The sequence below is a fragment of the Heptranchias perlo genome, chromosome 1 (assembly GCF_035084215.1).
Source record: "Heptranchias perlo isolate sHepPer1 chromosome 1, sHepPer1.hap1, whole genome shotgun sequence".
Classification (NCBI taxonomy): Eukaryota; Metazoa; Chordata; class Chondrichthyes; order Hexanchiformes; family Hexanchidae; genus Heptranchias; species Heptranchias perlo.
Window position 1 is genome coordinate 136,812,287 of NC_090325.1, and position 19,353 is coordinate 136,831,639.

The following is a 19,353-nucleotide window of genomic DNA, read 5'->3' on the forward strand; positions in this document are numbered from 1 at the left end:
GTACCGCCCCCTCTCTTGTAGGACTTTCTACATGCTGGCTCAAAAAGCTCTCTTGGATGCACGTTAAGAATTTTGTACCCTCTAAGCCTTTTACACTCTGAGTATCCCAGTTAATATTGGGGAAGTTGAAATCCCCCACTATTATTACCCTATTATTTGCACAATTTTCTGAGATTTGCCTACATATCTGTTCCTCTATCTCCCCCTGACTTTTTGGGGGCCTATAGTACACTCCCATCAAAGTGCTTGCCCCCTTTTTGTTTTTAAGCTCCACCCATATGGCCTCATTAGAGGAACCTGCTAATATATCATCCCTCCTTATGGCAGTAATTGATTCTTTAATTAATATTGCGACCCCCCCTCCTCTTATACCTCCCCCTCTGTCTCGCCTGAAGATTCTGTACCCTGGAATATTGAGCTGCCAGTCTTGCCCCTCCCTCAACCATGTCTCTGTGACAGCAACAATATCATACTCCCATGTGTTTATCAACACCTTCAGTTCATCCACCTTATTCGCAAGACTCCTTGCATTAAAATAGATGCCATCCAGCCTTGCCCTCACATATTTGCCCTGTCTTCCAAGCTGACTTGTTTTTTTCTCTATATTTGGCTGCACATCACCCCCTATTGTAGCTCCACTCTGTATCCCATCCCCCTGCCAAGTTAGTTTAAACCCCCCCCCAACAGTGCTAGCAAACCTCCCCGCAAGGATATTTGTCCCGCTCTGGTTCAGGTGCAACCTGTCCGACTTGTACAAGTCCCACCTTCCCCAGAAGCAGGCCCAGTGATCCAGGAAACTGAAACCCTCCCTCCTGCACCAACTCTTTAGCCACGCATTCATCTGTTCTATCCTCCTATTTCTATACTCACTAGCCCGTGGCACTGGGAGTAATCCAGAGATTACAACCTTTGAGGTCCTGCTCTTTAATCTGCTACCTAGCTCCCTAAATTCTTGATGCAGGACCTCATCTCCCTTCCTACCTATGTCGTTGGTCCCAATGTGGACCACGACCTCTGCCTGCTCACCCTCCCCCTTGAGAATGCCCTGTAGCCGCTCAGTGACATCCATGACCCTGGCACCAGGGAGGCAACAAACCATCCTGGAGTCACGTTTACGGCCACAGAAACGCCTGTCTGTTCCCCTTACGATAGAATCCCCTCCCACTATAGCTCTTCCACTCTTTTTCCTCCCAGCCTGTGCAGCAGAGCTACCCCTGGTGCCAGGAAGTTGGCTGCTGCTGCCTTCCCCTGATAAGTCATCCCCCTCAACAATATCCAAAGCGGTATATTTGTTTGAGAGGGGGACGGCCACAGGGGACCCCTGCACTGCCTGCCTGCTCCTCTTACTCTGCCTGGTGGTCACCCAATTACTTCCTGCCTGTACAACCTTTACCTGCGGTGTGACCATCTCACTAAACGTGCTATCCACGACGTTCTCAGCATCGCGAATGCTCCATAATGAATCCATCCGCAGCTCCAGTGCCACAATGAGTTGAAGGATATGCTGATAGGGTTAGATGAAGAGGGGTGGGAGGAGGCTTGGGTCGAGCCCAAATGCTGGCATAGACCAGTTGGGCCGAATGGCCTTTTTCTGTGCTGTAGACTCTATGTAATTACTATCTTGGTAGACTGTGAAATGGCCCATTGAATAATGTAATCAAATTACTCATAGTTCTCAAATATTTCAAGTAGAAAGCTTGCTGCACTTTTTTTGTTTTTCTCTTTCCACAATAGTTAGGAGGTATTATGATAAGAGTAGTTATTACCTGGTCTGTGGAAATGTTGGGGCGAACGGGACCATGTTGGGGTATAACGCCCATAACCAAGCGACCCAAAAGATCCAGGACTGGAGGCTCTGCGCTGTCTGGGTCCTTCCTGTTCATCCTGCAATGCAAAAAAACAGAGGATTCCTTGGTCATGTGCTGTTTAGCAGATATCAGTACCTTGGCCACTGGATCAGATCAATCAGTGACTACAACATTAGTTTTGCTTAGAGCTGTTCAACGCTGGCTACGTAAGTTTTAATGCAGTGCTGAGAAGCAAGGGAAAGATTTACGCTCGCCAGAGCACAATTGAATGTCAGTTTTATCTCAGAGTGTGCTGGATTCAATGCAGAACAAGGCTGAAAACCAACAGTCAATACAGTATTGACATCTTCTAGAGGCACACAGTTCATAGAGTGGAGAATGACAATGCTGAGGAATGGAGCAGGAGAAACTTTGATTTTGAAAGTCACAGTAAAAGAGGAGGTAGTTGAGATACTGCATGGGCTATAAATTGATAGTAGAGGTACTAGAAAGGCTGGCTGTACTTAAAGTAGATAAGTCAGCCAGTCTGGATGGAATGCATCTTAGGTTGCTGAAGGGAGGGTGGAAATTGCAGAGGTGCTGGCCATAATCTTCCAATCCTCCTTAGATATGGGGGTGATGCCAGAGAATTGCAAATGTTACACCCTGGTTCAAAAAAGGTGTAAGGATAAACTCAGTAACTACAGGCCAGTCAGTTTAACCTGGATGGTAGGGAAGCTTTTAGAAATGATAATCCGGGACAAAATTAATAGTCACTTGGACAGGTGTGGATTAATAGAGGAAAGCCAGTATGGATTTGTTAAAGGCAAATCATGTTTAACTACCTTGATTGAGTTTTTTGATGAGGTAACAGAGAGGGTTGACAGGAGCAATGCAATGCTTGATGTTGTGTACATGGACTTTCAAAAGGCGTTTGATGAAGTGCCACATAATAGGCTTGCTTGTCAGCAAAGTTGAAGCCCTTAGAATAAAAGGGGCAGTGGCAGCATGGATACGAAATTGGCTAAGTGACAGGAACGAGAGAGTAGTGGTGAACGGTTGGTTTTTGGACTGGAGGAAGGTATACAGTGGTGTTCCCCAGGGGTGGATACTAGGACCACTGCTTTTTTTGATATAAAATTAATAACTTGGACTTGGGTGTACAGGGCACAATTTCAAAATTTGCAGATGACACAAAACTTGGAAGTGTAGTAAACAGTGAGGAGGATAGTGATAGATTTCAAGAGGACATAGACAGGCTGGTGGAATGGGTGGACACACGGCAGATTAAATTAAATGCAGAGAAGTGTGAAGTGATGCATTTTGGCAGGAAGAATGAGGAGAGGCAATATAAACTAAATGGTATAATTCTAAAGAGGGTGCAGGAACAGGGGGTCTTTGTGCACAAATCTTTGAAGGTGGCAGGACAGGTTGAGAAAGCGGTTAAAAAAGCATATGGGATCCTGGGCTTTATAAATAAAGGTATAGAGTACAAAAGCAAGGAAGATATGTTGAACCTTTATAAAACACTGGTTCGGCCACAGCTGCAGTACTGTGTTCAATTATGGGCACTGCACTTTAGGAAGGATGTGAAGGCCTTAGAGAGGGTGCAGAATTTCTTCACTCAGAGGGTTGTGAATATTTGGAATTCTCTAACTTAGGGCTGTGGATGCTCAGTCGTTGAGTATATTCAAGACTGAGATAGAAAGATTTTTGGACTCCATGGGAATCAAGGGATATGGGGGTTGGATGGGAAAGTCGAATTGAGGTAGAAGATCAGCCACGATCTTATTGAATGGCGAAGCAGGCTCGAGGGGCCATATGGCCTACCCCTGCCCCAATTTCTTAAAAGATTTACTAGACTGTTTCCAGGGCTGAGGGACTTCAGTTACGTGGATAGAATGGAGAAGCTGGGGTTGTTCTCCTTAGAGTAGAGAAGATTAGAAGAGATTTGATAGAAATGTTCAAAATCATTACGGGTTTAGATAAAGTAAATAAAGAAAAAACATTCCCATTGACGGAAAGATCGAGAACCAGAGGATACAGATTTAATATGATTGGCAAAAGAACCAAAGACGACATGGGGAAAAAACATTTTTACGCAGTTGGTAGTTTTGATCTGGAACGCGCTGGCGGAAAGGGTGGTGGAAGCAGATTCAATCGTGGCTTTCAAAAAGGAATTGGATAAATAATTGAAGTGAAAAAATTTGCAGGGCTACGAGGAAAGAGTGGGGGAATGGGGCTAACCGGATTGCTCTTACAAAGAGCTGGCACGGGTTTGATGGGCCAAATGGCCTCCTTCTGCGCTGTAACCATTCTATGATAAAAGCTGCTGATCTCAATTCAGGTGGCAGTTTTCTGGATGTATTTATCGAACAGTCCAGTTATGCTATACATTATTTGATTCAACGTGGTTTTAGGACTGCATCAACAGGAACTGTGTAATGTAACTTGCAAAGTCACCAAAAGTACACTTGAAAAAAAGGTGCAAGACCACTTTAAAGATGTAGTAATGTATGTCTTTGGTTTTGTGAACCTTGCAATATAACTAATCAATTAATGAATAGTGTAGCAGTTCTGTTGCTACATGACCCAGAAATTGCTCGGAGCGGCAAACCAACAGTGCTCGCTGCTCCATAGATTTCTACTAATCCACTAACGTACCGCGGTCTTTACTGGGTGGACTTCCTCCAATAGGAAGAGGAGAAGAGTTCAGCATTTGCTCCAGCAAAGCTAGGACCCATGGCAGAATCGAGAGGATCACTCTCGCCCCATGACTAATCAGAATGCAGCATTTTTGACACACTGCAAACATTTTCTGCAAGCTTGGATAGTGAAATCCAGGAAGTGAAAGATACAACACTGAAATCATTTGTAAAAATAGTTAAAGTCAACGAGAAAAGAAAGGGTAAGAAATAATTAAATTGAATAAAAGAGACAGAAAGGAAAAGTAAAAAAAAAAATTTAATGACCAAAAACTATTAAAATAAGGAGTAATGAGACTCCGCATTTTTTAAAAGTTAATTTTTAGTTGTTTGGCAGTCATTAGTCATTAAGACTTAAACCATTAAAACTTAGATTAGACCTGGTATTTTTAAGTGTACCTGTTTTGTGATGATATTAATTACTTTCCAGCTGGGCAGGTAAGCAAGTTGGCGCTGGTTCAATGATTTCACTGATCGCAGCTGGCGATATCCCTTTAATTTGACGCTGTCATATCACCGGTGAACCAGGAGGAGCAAGTTCTGGATTTCTGCCTTTCACTGCGCATGTGCAAATGCTGGAACTTGCTCCTCGATTTTGCCACTAACAACGGTGAGTGCTGTTGAGCTCACCTTTCTTTTCTAAGCAATTTCTGGGCCATTCATTTTTATAGATTCTTTGAAATTTAGATGAACTTTCTTTAAGCCTAACGTTTGCAACTTTCTTCATTGTGTCCTATGAAAGTAAGAATATTCTGTGCTTTGGGCTTTATAGTCTTTTGTAGCATGTAAGATTATTTTTATATAACATATATTAGTAAAAATCAAATGAAAAAATGAGTTTTCATTTCCCAATGTCTGTGATCCACACTTACAGAAAACAAATTTGCTATCACAATTTTAAAATTACTGTTCATGTGCAGTTTTTTTTGTGTTACTACTGGTGCTGTGGAATCCATCTTCCAATGCAAACCGAGAGTCGATAAATACTGTCATTGAAATGATTCTGTACAATTTAAATTTCCATTAATTACATTGGCTTTATTTAATCAGCTTAGGATGACATCATATATGCCTATATTCATTGCAGCCATCACACTAAATTCAGCTCGCAGTTTAAATGAGCAAGTTCATAAATGTTACATCTAATTTTTTTTTTAAATCCTTCATCTTGCTTTGAACCAACAAATCTATTGACTGTAACAATGATGAATCTTGTTGCCACTGTAAAGCATTATCTTCTATAATTTAATCCAATAACTATTTATACACGTCCAGTAGCAAGTATTTGATCAGCTGTAAATATTTAGTACAATTTCATTTTCAAGTTCTGTATAATATTAAGTATATACAAATCCAATAAATTTAGATAGCATTTTATCACGTCTATCATAAACTTCTTAAAGTGCCTCACTTACAGTAAATTTGAAGTGCAATGGTAATTATGTATGCAAGATTCACTAATGGAACAAATATAAATATATTGTACGATGTATGACACATATATGTATGTCACAGTAGGGAGTCTAATTAACATGTCCACATTATTATAAGTTGTCTGTGATCATTTATAGCAAACTTACATGCTACAACAAATCTCTGTGTAAATCATACCAAGAACAAAGAATACTCAGGTTTTATTGATGTGTATTTCCAATTCACAGGGTCAAAGTGTGGTATCTAAACCAAAATCTGAATAAAAGTTTTCTAACTGTATTTGAGTCACCAGTATTACACTTTCCGCAACTCCATGTTTGAATCCCTCCAACCAGGTTTCCGCACCTGCCACAGTGCTGAAACGGCCCTTATCAAAGTCACAAATAACATCCTATGTGTCTGTGACCGCGGTAAACTATCCTTCCTCATCCTTCTCAACCTGTCTGCAGCCAACGGTTGACCACACCATCCTCTTCCAACGTCTCTCTTCCGTTGTCCAGTTGGGTGGGACTGTGCTCGCCTGGTTCTATTCTTATCTATCCAGTCGTAGCCAGAGAATCACCTGCAATGGCTTCTCTTCCCGCTCCCGCACCATTACCCCTGGAGTCCCCCAAGGATCTATCCTTGGCGCCCTTCTATTTCTCATCTACATGCTGCTCCTCGGCGACATCATCCGAAAACACATCAGGTTCCAAATGTAAACTGACGACACCTAGCTCTACCTCACCACCACCTCCCTCAACACCTCCACTGTGTGAGTTGTCACGTTGCTTGTCCGACTGGATGAGCAAAAATTTCCTCCAACTAAATATTGGGAAGACTGAAGTCATTGTCTTCGGTCCCCGCCGCAAACTCTGTTCCCGAGCCACCATCTCCATCTCTCTCCCTGGCCACTGTATGAGACTGAACCAGACCGTTTGCAACTCTGGTGTCCTATATGACCCCAAGATGAGCTTCTGACCACATATCCGCTCCACCACCAAGACTGCCCACTTCCACCCCCATAACATCGCTTGACTCTGCCCCTGCCTCAGATCATCTGCTGCTGAAACCCTCATTCATGCCTTTGTTACCTCCAGACTCGAATATTCCAATGCTATGCTGGCCGGCCTCCCATCTTCCACCCTCCATAAACTTGAGCTCATCCAAACTCTGCTGCCTGTATCCTAATTCGCACCAAGTCCCATTATCTCATCACCCCTGTGCTCGCTGACCTACATTGGTTCCCGGTCCGGCATTGCCTCAATTTTAAAATTCTCATCCTTGTTTTCAAATCCCTCCATGGCCTCGCCCCTCCCTATCTCTGTAACCTCCTCCAGCCCTACAAACCTCCGATATCTCTGCGCTCAGCCAATTCTTGCCTTTTGCGCATCCTCAATTTTAATCGCTCTACGATAGGCAGTCATACCTTCAGCAGCCTAGCCCTAAGCTCTGGAATTCCCTCCCTAAGCTTTTCTGCTTCTCTACCTCTCTATCCTCTTTTATGGCACTCCTTAAAACCTACCTCTTTGACCAAGCCTGTCACCTGTCCTAAAACCGCCTTATGTGGCTCAGTGTCAAATTTTGTTTGATAACGCTCCTGTGAAGCGCCTTGGGATGCCTTACTACGTTAAAGGCATTAAATAAATACAAGTTGTTGTTTGAATGGGTCGATAACATGTTGGTTATCTGGTGTATGTTGTGGGTAGTTAATGAGAAATCTAAATCTTTAGTACATAGTGAGTGTCAAAAAAATGAATCCCTAGTGTGTCATCTAATTTTGACCATTTACCTTTAAATACAGCATGTGTGTACAATGTTATTGGATACTGTTTTACCAATGGGTTTGGCATTCTTGTAACACGAGTGAGGGAGCACAGAGTAGCAGCTATCGACGGAATCTGGTTTCGACAGAGTCTATAATTGGGAATTTGGTGAGTGAGGGGATTCGGTGCAGTAAGGTGTGAGGTGCATTTGTTTAGACAGCAGAGAGGAGCATACCGAGAGCGGGTCACAGCAACAACAAAACCAAACTGCAGTGTGACGTCACAGGTAAGGCAGGTAGGTGGTTGGTGGTGAGTATCTCTTCTGTTTTCTTCTTTCTTAGGACTGTGGGTTAAGTGACCTATAGCATAAAACTATTTTTTTTTAAAAACTAAACTTAATTTAATAAATTAAACAATGTCAGTACTTGGTTCAACCTAAAAATAATTTGATTGGCATTGTAGTAATCAATTAAATAAATAAAATAGTTATGACAGGGCAGAAGATGTGTTGCAGCTGCAATACGTGGGAGCTACTGGACAGTTTTGTCCAGGACGACTACATCTGCGGTAAGTGTCTGCAGCTCGAGGAAATTCGGCTCCGAGTTGAGGAGCTGGAGTCCGAGCTGCAGAATTTGCGAGGCATCAGGGAGTGAGAAAGTTACCTGGACACTTTGATCCAGAGGCAGTCATGGCCCTTAGACTAAATACTGTAAAATTGGCACGTGGTCAGGGACAGGAGAGTGCGACTGCGAGTGAGGCAGGTACGGGGATCCAGGAGGTAGCATTGCAAGAGCCTCAGCCTCTGCACTTGTCCAATAGATACAAAGTTCTTGCAGCCCTTGTGGATGCGTGCAGGGACTACAGGGGGAATGAGCAAACTGGCCAAGGTACCGTGGTTCAGGGGGCCATTCAAGTGAGGGGAGTAAAAAGGAATGTGGTTGTAGTAGGCGACAGTATAGTTAGAGGGATAGACACTGTTCTTTGCAGCCAAGAGCAAGAATCCCGAAGGCTGTGTTGCCTACCCGGTGCCAGGGTTAAGGACATCTCCTCAGGGCAAGATAGAAACTCGGAGTGGGAGGGGCAGGATCCAGTTGTCGTGGTCCACGTAGGTACCAACGACATAGGTAGGACTAAGAAAGAGGTTCTGCTGAGGGAGTTTGAGCAGCTAGGGACTAAATTAAAAAACAGAACCACAAAGGTGATAATCTCTGGATTATTACCTGAGCCACGAGCAAATTGGCACAGGGTAAATCAGATCAGAGAGATGAATGCGTGGCTCAAAGATTGGTGTGGGAGAAGTGGGTTTCGATTCATGGGGCACTGGCACCAGTACTGGGGAAAGAGGGAGCTGTTCCATTGGGATGGGCTTCACCTGAACCATGCTGGAACCAGTGTTCTGGCAAACCGAATAACTAGGGCGGTAGAGAAGGCTTTAAACTAAAAGGGGGGAGAGGGGGAGGCCTCAGGTGGGGCGAAGTTTAGATTGATAAAGAGAAAAGACAAGGAAGTAGTACAGGGAAGTGATGGGGGTAATGATAAACAGTGTGTGTCAGGAAGGGACAGAGCGTACAAACATAAGAATGCACTAGCAAATGGGGCCGGGGTAGGAAAGAATGGTAAAAAGACAAAATTAAAGGTTCTTTATCTGAATGCGCGCAGCATTCATAATAAGATAGATGAATTGATGGCACAAATAGAAATAAATGGGTATGATCTCATGGCCATTACAGAGATGTGGTTGCAAGGTGACCAAGGTTGGCAGCTAAATATTCAGAGTTATTTAACATTTCGGAAGGATAGGAAAAAAGGTAAAGGGGTGGGGTAGCTCTGTTAATAAAGGATGAAATTGGTATAATAGTGAGAAATGAGCTTGGCTCTGAAGATCAAGATGTCGAATCAATTTGGGTGGACGTAAGAAATAGCAAGGGAAAGAAATCACTGGTAGGAGTAGTACATAGGCCCCCTAACAGTAGCTACACTGTAGGGCAAAATATAAATCAGGAAATAAGGGGGGCTTGTAAAAAAGGTAATGCAAATAATCATGGGCGATTTTAACTTTCACATAGATTGGACAAATCAAATTGGCAAAAATAGCCCTGAGGAGGAGTTCATAGAGTGTTCTAGGGACTGTCTCTTAGACCAATACGTCGGGGAACCAACCAGGGAACAGGCCATTTTGGATCTGGTAATGGGTAACGAAACAGGATTCATTAATGATCTCAAAGTAAAAGATCCCTTGGGAAGTAGTGATCCATAACATGATAGAATTTCACATCCAGTATAAGAGCGAGGATCTTGGGTCTGAAACTACTGTATTAAACTATTGTATTAAACTAAATAAGGGCAATTATAAAGGAATGAGGGCGGAATTGGCTAAAGTGGACTGGGTAAACAGATTAGATGGTATGATGGTGGATAAGCAGTGGCAAACATTTAAAAAGATATTTTATGACTCGCAACAAAAATATATCCCTGTGAGGAGGAAAGACTTTACAAAAAGGGTGAACCAACCATGGCTAACTAAGGAAGTCAAGGATGGTATCAGGTTAAAAGAAAAAGCATACAACATGGCAAAGATTACTGGTAAGCCTGAGGATTGGGAAAACATTAAAAGCCAGCAAAGGATGACTAAAAGAATAATAGAGAAAATAAATTATGAGAGTAAACTAGCAAGAAATATAAAAACTGACAGTAAAAGCTTCTACAAGTATATAAAAAGGAAGAGGGTAGCGAAAGTAAACATTGGTCCCTTAGAGGATGAGACTGGGGAAATAATAATGGAAAACAAGGAAATGGCAGAGGAATTGAGCAGATATTTTGTATCTGTCTTCACAGTAGAAGACACTATAATATACCAATAATAGTAGAAATTCAAGGGGCAAAGGGGAGGGACGAACTAAAAACAATCACTATCACTAGAGAAAAAGTACTAGGTAAACTAATGGGTCTAACGGCTGACAAGTCCCCTGGACATGATGGCTTGCATCCGAGGGTCTTAAAGGAAGTGGCTACAGAGATAGTGGATGCATTGGTTGTAATCTTCCAGAATTCACTAGATTCTGGAAAGGTCCCAGCGGATTGGAAAACCACAAACGTAACACCACTATTCAACAAGGGAGTGAGATGGAAAGCAGGTAATTATAGACCAGTTAGCCTAACATCTGTCATTGGGAAAATGCTAGAATCCATTATTAAGGAAGTAGTAGCAGGACATTTGGAGACTCATAATACAATCAAGGAGAGTCAACATGGTTTTATGAAGGGGAAATCATGTCTGACAAATTTATTAGAGTTCTTTGAGGAAGTAACGGGCAAGCGGATGAAGGGGAACCAATGGATGCAGTATATTTGGATTTCCAAAAGGCATTCGATAAGGTGCCACATAAAAGATTACTGCACAAGATAAGAGCTCATGGTGTTGGGGGTAATATACTGGCATGGATAGAGGATTGGCTAACTAACAGAAAACAAAGAGTCGGGATAAAAGGGTCATTTTCAAAATGGCAATCTGTAACTAGTGGGGTGCCGCAGGGCGCAGTGCTGGGACCTCAACTATTTACAATATACATCAATGACTTGGATGAAGGAACAGAGTGTCTTGTGGCCAAATTTGCTGATCATACAAAGATAGGTGGAAAAGCAAGTTGTGATGAGGACACAATGGGCTCGATATTAGGAGGGAGGCGGTTTGGCAGCGGGAGGTCGACTGAGCGTATGAGTAACGCGCCCAGTGAATTCGGGGTTCTCCGCACGTGATCGCAGCTTAATTGAAGGAACTTACCTTGGCTTCCAGGTTTCGCGCTGGAAAGCTGCGCAGTGGGCGGACTGCGCACCCGCATCATAGGCTGTCAGCTGGAGGAGCCCTACTTAAAGGGGCAGTCCTCCACTGACTGATGCTGCAGAAAGGAGTCAAAATTACAGGTTTTATGATGCCTCACTCCAGGTCCTACTGGATGGGGTGAGGAGGAGGGGGAGGACAGAGATCTTCTCCCCGGCGGACAGGAGGACGTGGCCTGCCTCTGCCACTATGAAGGCCTGGCTCAAGGTGGCAGAGGAGGTCACCAGCACCACCAACATATCGCGCACCTGCGTACAGTGCAGGAGGCACTTCAATGACCTCAGTAGGTCAGCCGAAGTGAGTACACTTACTCATTCCCCTACACTCCGTCTGCCACATCACCGCCCCCACCCCACATCTCCTTCTGCACTGCCAACACTACTCTATTATATCACTTCTCACACCCACTCAAAGTTCATCCTCATCTTACCTGCACTTACTCACCTCGCCAGTACACATCCCGCCACTACCACTCAACCCAATCCTCATACAATCTCATGGCTCTGCCTCATTCACCCTCTCATGCATCTCTTTCACGGTCAGCCTCACTCAACCTGCCACTATCTGTGCTGCAGCCACAGGGCATGCATCACATATGTGTAGTAGGAAGCGTAAGGCAAACGTGTCATGAGCATGAAGGGGATGCACAAGGGTTTTTGAGGGTTTGTCATGGTTTTTACTTATATTTGATTTCTGATCAACTCACATTACATATTATATTGTCACCACTACTGCCACGTCTTTGCAAATCTTGTCTGGTTTGTGCAATAATGCCCTTTCCTGAAGATCACAATGAAGACCCACAACTGATGCCACCCATTGTACCACTGCAGAGTGGGTGTAGGTGTATTTGCAGGGCTCTTTTGTGCAGACGACTGAGAGACGTCGGCGATGTCCCTTTGGCACCCTGGAAGGATGCGGAGGAGAAGTTGTTGAGGGCAGTGGTGACTTTGACAGCGACAGGTAAGAAGATGGTGCTCGGGCCAGCCGGGAGCAGCTCGGCATGAAGGAGGCTGCAGATGTCCACGACTACATGTCGTGTGACTGAGCCTCCGTGTGCACTGCTGCTCAGAGAGGACCAGGAAGCTGAGCCTTGGTCTGTAGACCCTGTGGCGACGGTAGTGCCTTCTGCGACGCATCTCTCTCTGTGGTTCCCCTCCCTCCTGCTGTGCAGGTGGATGTGTCACAGCACTGTATTATGGAGCTCCACGTGTCAGAGGTGTACGGCGTGGCCGGAGAGGCTGGTGATGCTGCTTGTCCTCCGAGGAGGTCATGACTGCAGCTATGGCGGCCCCCATCCGGAAGATGTACGTTTGAGGGGTTCCGAATACGTAGGTAAATGTGTCTGCACACCAGGGTTGAGGTTGCAAGTTGGTGAATTGTAGTGTTAGGAGGAGGATGGTGCAGGCCAAACTTTGTCCAAAGAGACAGAGTGGCCTCCTGCAATGAGTGAGGGTCTCCTCCCCCCCACCTGTCAAATGGACCTTTGCAGATGCCACAGTCTGGTGGCTGCAACACGTCCATTTCAACTGGGAGTGTTTCCCCCAGTAGGGGAAACACAGTTGAGATAAAAATCCCACCCCTCCTAAAATATCCTACAAATCAGGTCTGCTAACGATCTGAACTATCACATTAATTGCCTTAAGTGGGATCCCACCCCAGGAATCCCCGATTTTCGGAGCCCCCTCGCCACGAACCCACCGGCTCGGACGTCCAAAAATCGAGCCCAAAGGGATATTGACAGGTTAAGCGAATGGGCAAAAATTTGGCAGATGGAATATAATGTGGGAAAATGTGAAGTCATCCACTTTGGGAGGAAAAATAAAAAAGCAAAATATTATTTGAATGGAGAAATACTACAAAATTCTGCGGTACAGAGGGAACTGGGTGTCCTCGTACATGAAACACAAAAAGTCAACATACAGGTGCAGCAGGTAATCCGGAAGGCAAACAGAAGATTGGCCTTTATTTCTAGGGGGATGGAGTATAAAAGCAGGGAAGTCATGCTACAACTCTACAGGGTGCTGGTGAGACCACACCTGGAGTACTGCGTACAGTTCTGGTGCCCTTATTTAAGGAAGGACATACTTGCATTGGAGGCAGTTCAGAGAAGGTTCACAAGGTTTATTTCGGGTATTGAAGGGTTGTCTTATGAGGAAAGATTGAACAGGTTGGGTCTGTACTCATTGGAGTTTAGAAGAATGAAAGGAGATCTTATCGAAACATACAAGATTCTGAGGGGGCTCGAACGGGTAGATGCCGAGAGGATGTTACCCCTCATGGGGGAATCTAAAACTAGGGGGCATAGTCTCAGAATGAGGGGTCGCCTGTTTAAGATGGAAATGAAGAGGAATTTTTTCTCCCAGAGGGTCGTGAATCTTTGGAATTCTTTACCCCAAAAAGCTGTGGAGGCTGAGTCATTGAATACATTCAAGGCTGAGTTAGACAAATTTTTGATCAGCAAGGGAGTCAAAGGATATGGGGAAAGAGCGGGAAAGCGGAGTTGAGGTAAAAATCAGGTCAGCCATGATCTCATTGAATGGCGGAGCAGGCTCCAGGGGCCGAATGGCCTACTCCTGCTCCTATCTCTTATGGTCTTATTAACAGCACAATATATTGCTCAAGAAATGCATTTGTGCGACCATAGATGCACTATTCCTTCCCTGTGTATCCTTTGACTTTTAAAATTTATCAAATATGCACTATTGATGCATTCAAGCAAGCTGTAATTCCAAGAAAAACAAAGGGCACAAAAGTATGGAACAATGACCTTTGTGAAAGCACTTCACTAGCTGCCCTCGTTTCCAACTGACCCAACACGAGGATATTGCCACATTTCCCAGATGAAAACCTACGTCTCAAAGTATAGTCTTTTGTAACCATAGAAGCTGTGGCAAAAAGTTTAACTGAGTATTTCTGTGTCTCATCCTGTACAATCCTCAAATAATGAAGCCAAAATTATTTGTTGGGTCATAGCTAACAATAGCATTCGGGACTGAATGCTTTCTTACACAGGAATGGAAGTATGGTGCTGTAAAGAAATCTGAATGCATTATCACTTCTAAACTGTGTTGTGAGATGTAGTACCTCATTACTTTTTCATTTAACAAATGTAAAATGCTACAAGTCCCAGACGAAAAAGTCCTATGTGCATAATGTAGTGCCTCATTAGGTCTGCATTACATCTTGTAAATTCGTTGATTCTCTGGGGTAAACTTTAGTCTTCACTGTCTAGGTGGTACTCTGGCGGAGCAGATCGCCTACCCGTTGTAGAACCTGCCGAATTCTCATTCTATTGGTTCCCCCTCTATCTCCAGTGGTGCTTACCCACTTTCCCTTCTTTGAACAGAAAAACTTAAATCTGGTGGAAAATCACTTTCCAAGGAAGAAAGAAATATGAAATGAAATTTTTTTTTCCTGTTTGATAAAATTCAACACAAACGTGTGCAAGTGTACTTAATAATATTTGTGCAGGGTTAATTTAAATTGCCTTTTCTTCTTAGGCTTAATGGAACCAAAAGAGAGGTGCTAATATTGAGGATAATTCAGAAGTGTTACAAGAGGCTGGAAAAGACAGATATACTTATCTGAAAAAAGATTGTTCACTAACTATCCTAGTACACAGTAGGGGCAGATAAAAGAACTCAATTCAACTTTTCTATCCTCGAGTATTTCACATTTCATTTTACTGTACCTGACACTATTGTGCAACCTTTGCTTCTCTCTGCAAAATCACACCCCAAGCAATGCTAGCACATCAATTTTCTTCTTCTTCATTTGTTAAGTGCTCAAGTTTACAAGGTTGAACACCCACGGGGGTTCTCCCAATCGGCTGCAATGATTTTGGCGGAAGATCTGCGGAAAACCCAGAGAAACTGTGTAAACAGTATTTACCACTCCGGGATTTCCGCAGATCATCCGCCACAATTCCTGCAGTCAGTCAGGAGAACAAACGAGAAAATTAATGGCACATGTTTTTTTTCTCCTATCTAACTGATTTTTTACTCTCAAGTATATTATGCCAAAACGTTTTCCTCAATTTCAAATTTCTCCCAAATGACATTCCAGAATCTGATTTATAGCTGCCATGACAGTTTCTCATCCACCCCCCACTACAAACCCTTAAAATAAAATTTATCACTTAACATAAAAATTCACGAAAAAAAAATCACAAAACATGGACTTACCCATAAATTATGCTCTAACAACTCCCCCTTCTGCAATAGCATCAGGCTTCCTGCTACGCATTCTCATTCATACAAACCACAAGGAAAACTGGTGTGAGCACTGGAAAATGTAACACTGGTAAAGTTGCTTTTCTAAGATTGGGACTGAAAAGGGATGTTTCCCACTGCGTTTATCCCTTACTATACCTGATCATGTTGACGTTGGAGCCCCAAAAATTAGTGTTAAGTACTAAAGTCCCTTGCCTCAAATCTCCACCCCATCAAAGTTTGTGTGGTCAGGGGAAGGTCCCTTAAATTCCCTACAATTAATGGGTGTCCTTGCCACCAGGGGCGCCCACCATTGCAGCAAAGATAGATATTCTGGCCGTCAAGTACTGGGCTAGAGGGGGTGCTAGCCCCCTCCCAAAGGATCCTGTGGGTGACCCCTTACATAGGGGCTGCTTTAAAAAAAAATGTTCTAAAAAATTTGTGCCCAAATCTTCAGGGGTCCATGCCTCGATATTGACTTCATCACCCAACTGGTTCCCAAATCCATTGATGGGTTGGCCAGGACACAAGGCTTACCTGTGCTGACCATTCTCCAGGGGCTAATGAAGGTCCAAGGTGAGAGGATTCCAACGTTTGGAATCCCTGTCCCCCAGTCCCCCATCTCCTTATGTTGATGACCATGTTTGGGACAGATTTAGCTCTGCTCCAAAAGGCCATCCTGGAAAATTTGGTGGTAGGCCAGGACTCAATGTATCCTAGTCACAACCTAGTTTCCAGCTGTTCTGGTGTCATCCTGCTGAAGTTACAGCAGGAATAAAGCAGAAAGAATATTGCTTCAACTGTTTAAGGTCAATTTAAAAGTTTAAATTTCTAAGTTTCTGTCAGGTGTGGGAGTTGAAGGGTTAATCTCTTTAAATCTAGTGCATATTGCTTCAACTGTTTAAGGTCAATTTAAAAGTTTAAATTTCTAAGTTTCTGTCAGGTGTGGGAGTTGAAGGGTTAATCTCTTTAAATCTAGTGCATATTGCTTCAACTGTTTAAGGTCAATTTAAAAGTTTAAATTTCTAAGTTTCTGTCAGGCTTCAGCAGAGAGCTGCTGTAGCAAGTTAATTGGTCAGCTAGATTCAATTGGTCCCTGAAGGTGGGGCAGGCCTGACTCATCTGAGTCTCAACTGTAGAAATACAGGGGCCTGTCAGTGCGGACTGCACGGTGTGCGGATATTACACAGTGTGCTGAGAGTTCGGTACGTGTGGGAGTTAGGTGAAGTGGGGGAAGGAGGTGCTGCTTTGCCTTGCTTTTCTTGCAGAGCGGTAGTGGACCTGAGAGCGGTGAGCGGCGGGAGAGAGCGAGACCAGAGCGGGGATAAAAACAGCGCGGAGAGAGCGAGACCAGAGCTTACTCTGAGAGCGAGACTCTGAGACCAGCGGCAGTTCGGGGTGACGTCACCAGTCAGAAAGTGACGCGGCACAGGGGAGGCAGCTGATTGGTGAGTAGGTTCAGGTGAGTATTTCTACCATTTTACTGTAAGTAAAGTAATAAGAAAGGGAAGATCTGCAGGTTTTATAGCAGGTAGTGTTTTTTTTAGTGAACCTAGGTCCCTAGTATAGTTAACATTTTCTAATTTCAACGTAATTTAAAAGGGGTAACTCAGCTAAGGCAAGTCATGGCAGCAGACCTCGCACCCGTGATATGCTCCTCCTGCAAGATGTGGGAAGTCATGGACACTACCAGTGTCCCTGCCGACCATGTGTGCGGGAAGTGTGTCCACCTGCAGCTACTGACCGATCGTATCTCGGAGCTGGAGCTGCGGGTGGACTCACTGTGGAGCATCCGCGATGCAGAGAAACTCGTGGATAGCACGTTTAGCGAGTTGGTCACACCGCAGGTAAAGGGTATACAGGCAGGAAGTGAATGGGTGACCACCAGGAAGAGTAAGAGATGCAGGCAGGTAGTGCAGGGGTCCCCTGTGGCCATCCCCCTCTCAAACAGATATGCCACTTTGGATGCTGTTGGGGGGGATGACTTATCAGGGGAAGGCAGCAGCAGCCAACTTCCTGGCACCACGGGTGGCTCTGCTGCACAGGCTGGGAGGAAAAAGAGTGGCAGAGCTATAGTGATAGGGGACTCAATTGTAAGGGGAATAGACAGGCGTTTCTGCGGCCGCAACCGAGACTCCAGGATGGTGTGTTGCCTCCCTGGTGCAAGGATCAAGGATGTCTCGGAGCGGCTACAGAACATTTTGGAGGGGGAGGGCGAACAGCCAGCTGTCGTGGTGCACATAGGCACCAACGATATAGGTAAAAAAGGGGATGAGGTCCTAAAAGCAGAATATAGGGAGTTAGGAGGTAAATTAAAAAATAGGACCTCAAAGGTAGTAATCTCAGGATTGCTGCCAGTGCCACGTGCTAGTCAGAGTAGAAATAGGAGGATATTTCAAATGAATACGTGGCTAGAGGAATGGTGCAAGGGGGAGGGATTCAAATTCCTGGGACACTGGAAACGGTTCTGGGGGAGGTGGGACCAGTACAAACCGGACGGTCTGCACCTGGGCAGGGCCGGGACCGCTGTCCTAGGAGGAGTGTTTGCTAGTGCTGTTGGGGAGGGTTTAAACTAAAGTGGCAGGGGGTTGGGAACCTGAGCAGGGAGAGAGAGGAAAGCGTAACAGGAAGGGACAGAAGGTATGGAGTAATAGGTAAAGTGTTAAAAAAGGAAAAAGCAGGAACTAAGCGTCACAAAACAGATTTGAAAGTTCTTTATCTGAATGCACGTAGCATTCGTAATAAAATGGACGAGTTAACGGCACAAATAACTACGTATGGGTATGATCTTGTGGCCATTACAGAAACATGGCTGCAGGGTGACAACGACTGGGAATTAAATATGCCAGGGTATTTAACAATCAGGAAGGACAGGCAGGAAGGAAGGGGAGGTGGGGTGGCTATGTTAATAAAGGAAGGAATCACTGTAATACAGAGAAATGATATTGGGACAAAGCATCAAGATAATGAAACAGTTTGGGTGGAGATAAGGAATAATAAGGGAAAAAAAACATTAGTGGGCGTAGTATATAGGCCTCCTAATAGTTGCAACTCTGCTGGAAGAAGTATTAATCAGGAGATAGTCGGGGCATGTAATAAGGGAACAGCCATAATTATGGGGGATTTTAATTATCATATTAACTGGACAAATCAAATTGGGCAGAGCAGCCTTGAGGACGAGTTCATTGAGTGCATCAGGGATGGATTTCTTGAGCAGTATGTAACTGATCCTACAAGGGGGCAGGCAACCTTGGACCTGGTCCTGTGTAATGAGTCAGGATTAATTAATAATGTCCTAGTTAAGGATCCCCTTGGAACGAGCGACCACAACATGGTTGAATTCCATATCCAATTAGAGGGTGAGAAGGTTGATTCTCAAACAAGCGTACTGAGCTTGAATAAAGGAGACTATGATGGTATGAGAGCGGAATTGATTAAAGTGGACTGGGAAAATAGATTAAAGGGTAAGACGGTACATGAGCAGTGGTGTTCATTTAGGGAGTTATTTTACAACTTGCAAAATAAATATATTCCACTGAGAAAAAAAGGGTGTAAAAGAAATGACAGCCACCCGTGGCTAAGTAAAGAAATCAAGGATAGTATCCGACTAAAAACAAGGACATATAAGGT

The 19,353-nt window shown here is 44.2% G+C and overlaps 1 protein-coding gene across 1 annotated transcript in view; it reads right to left on the reverse strand.

Annotated features, from left to right (window-relative positions):
- ablim2 (actin binding LIM protein family, member 2) overlaps positions 1-19,353 on the reverse strand; it is a 378,415-nt gene that overhangs the window by 140,307 nt on the left and 218,755 nt on the right. The window contains exon 12 of the mRNA XM_067991317.1: positions 1,767-1,884. Coding sequence (XP_067847418.1) covers positions 1,767-1,884 — 118 coding nt within the window. The remainder of the gene's footprint in view (positions 1-1,766; positions 1,885-19,353) is intronic.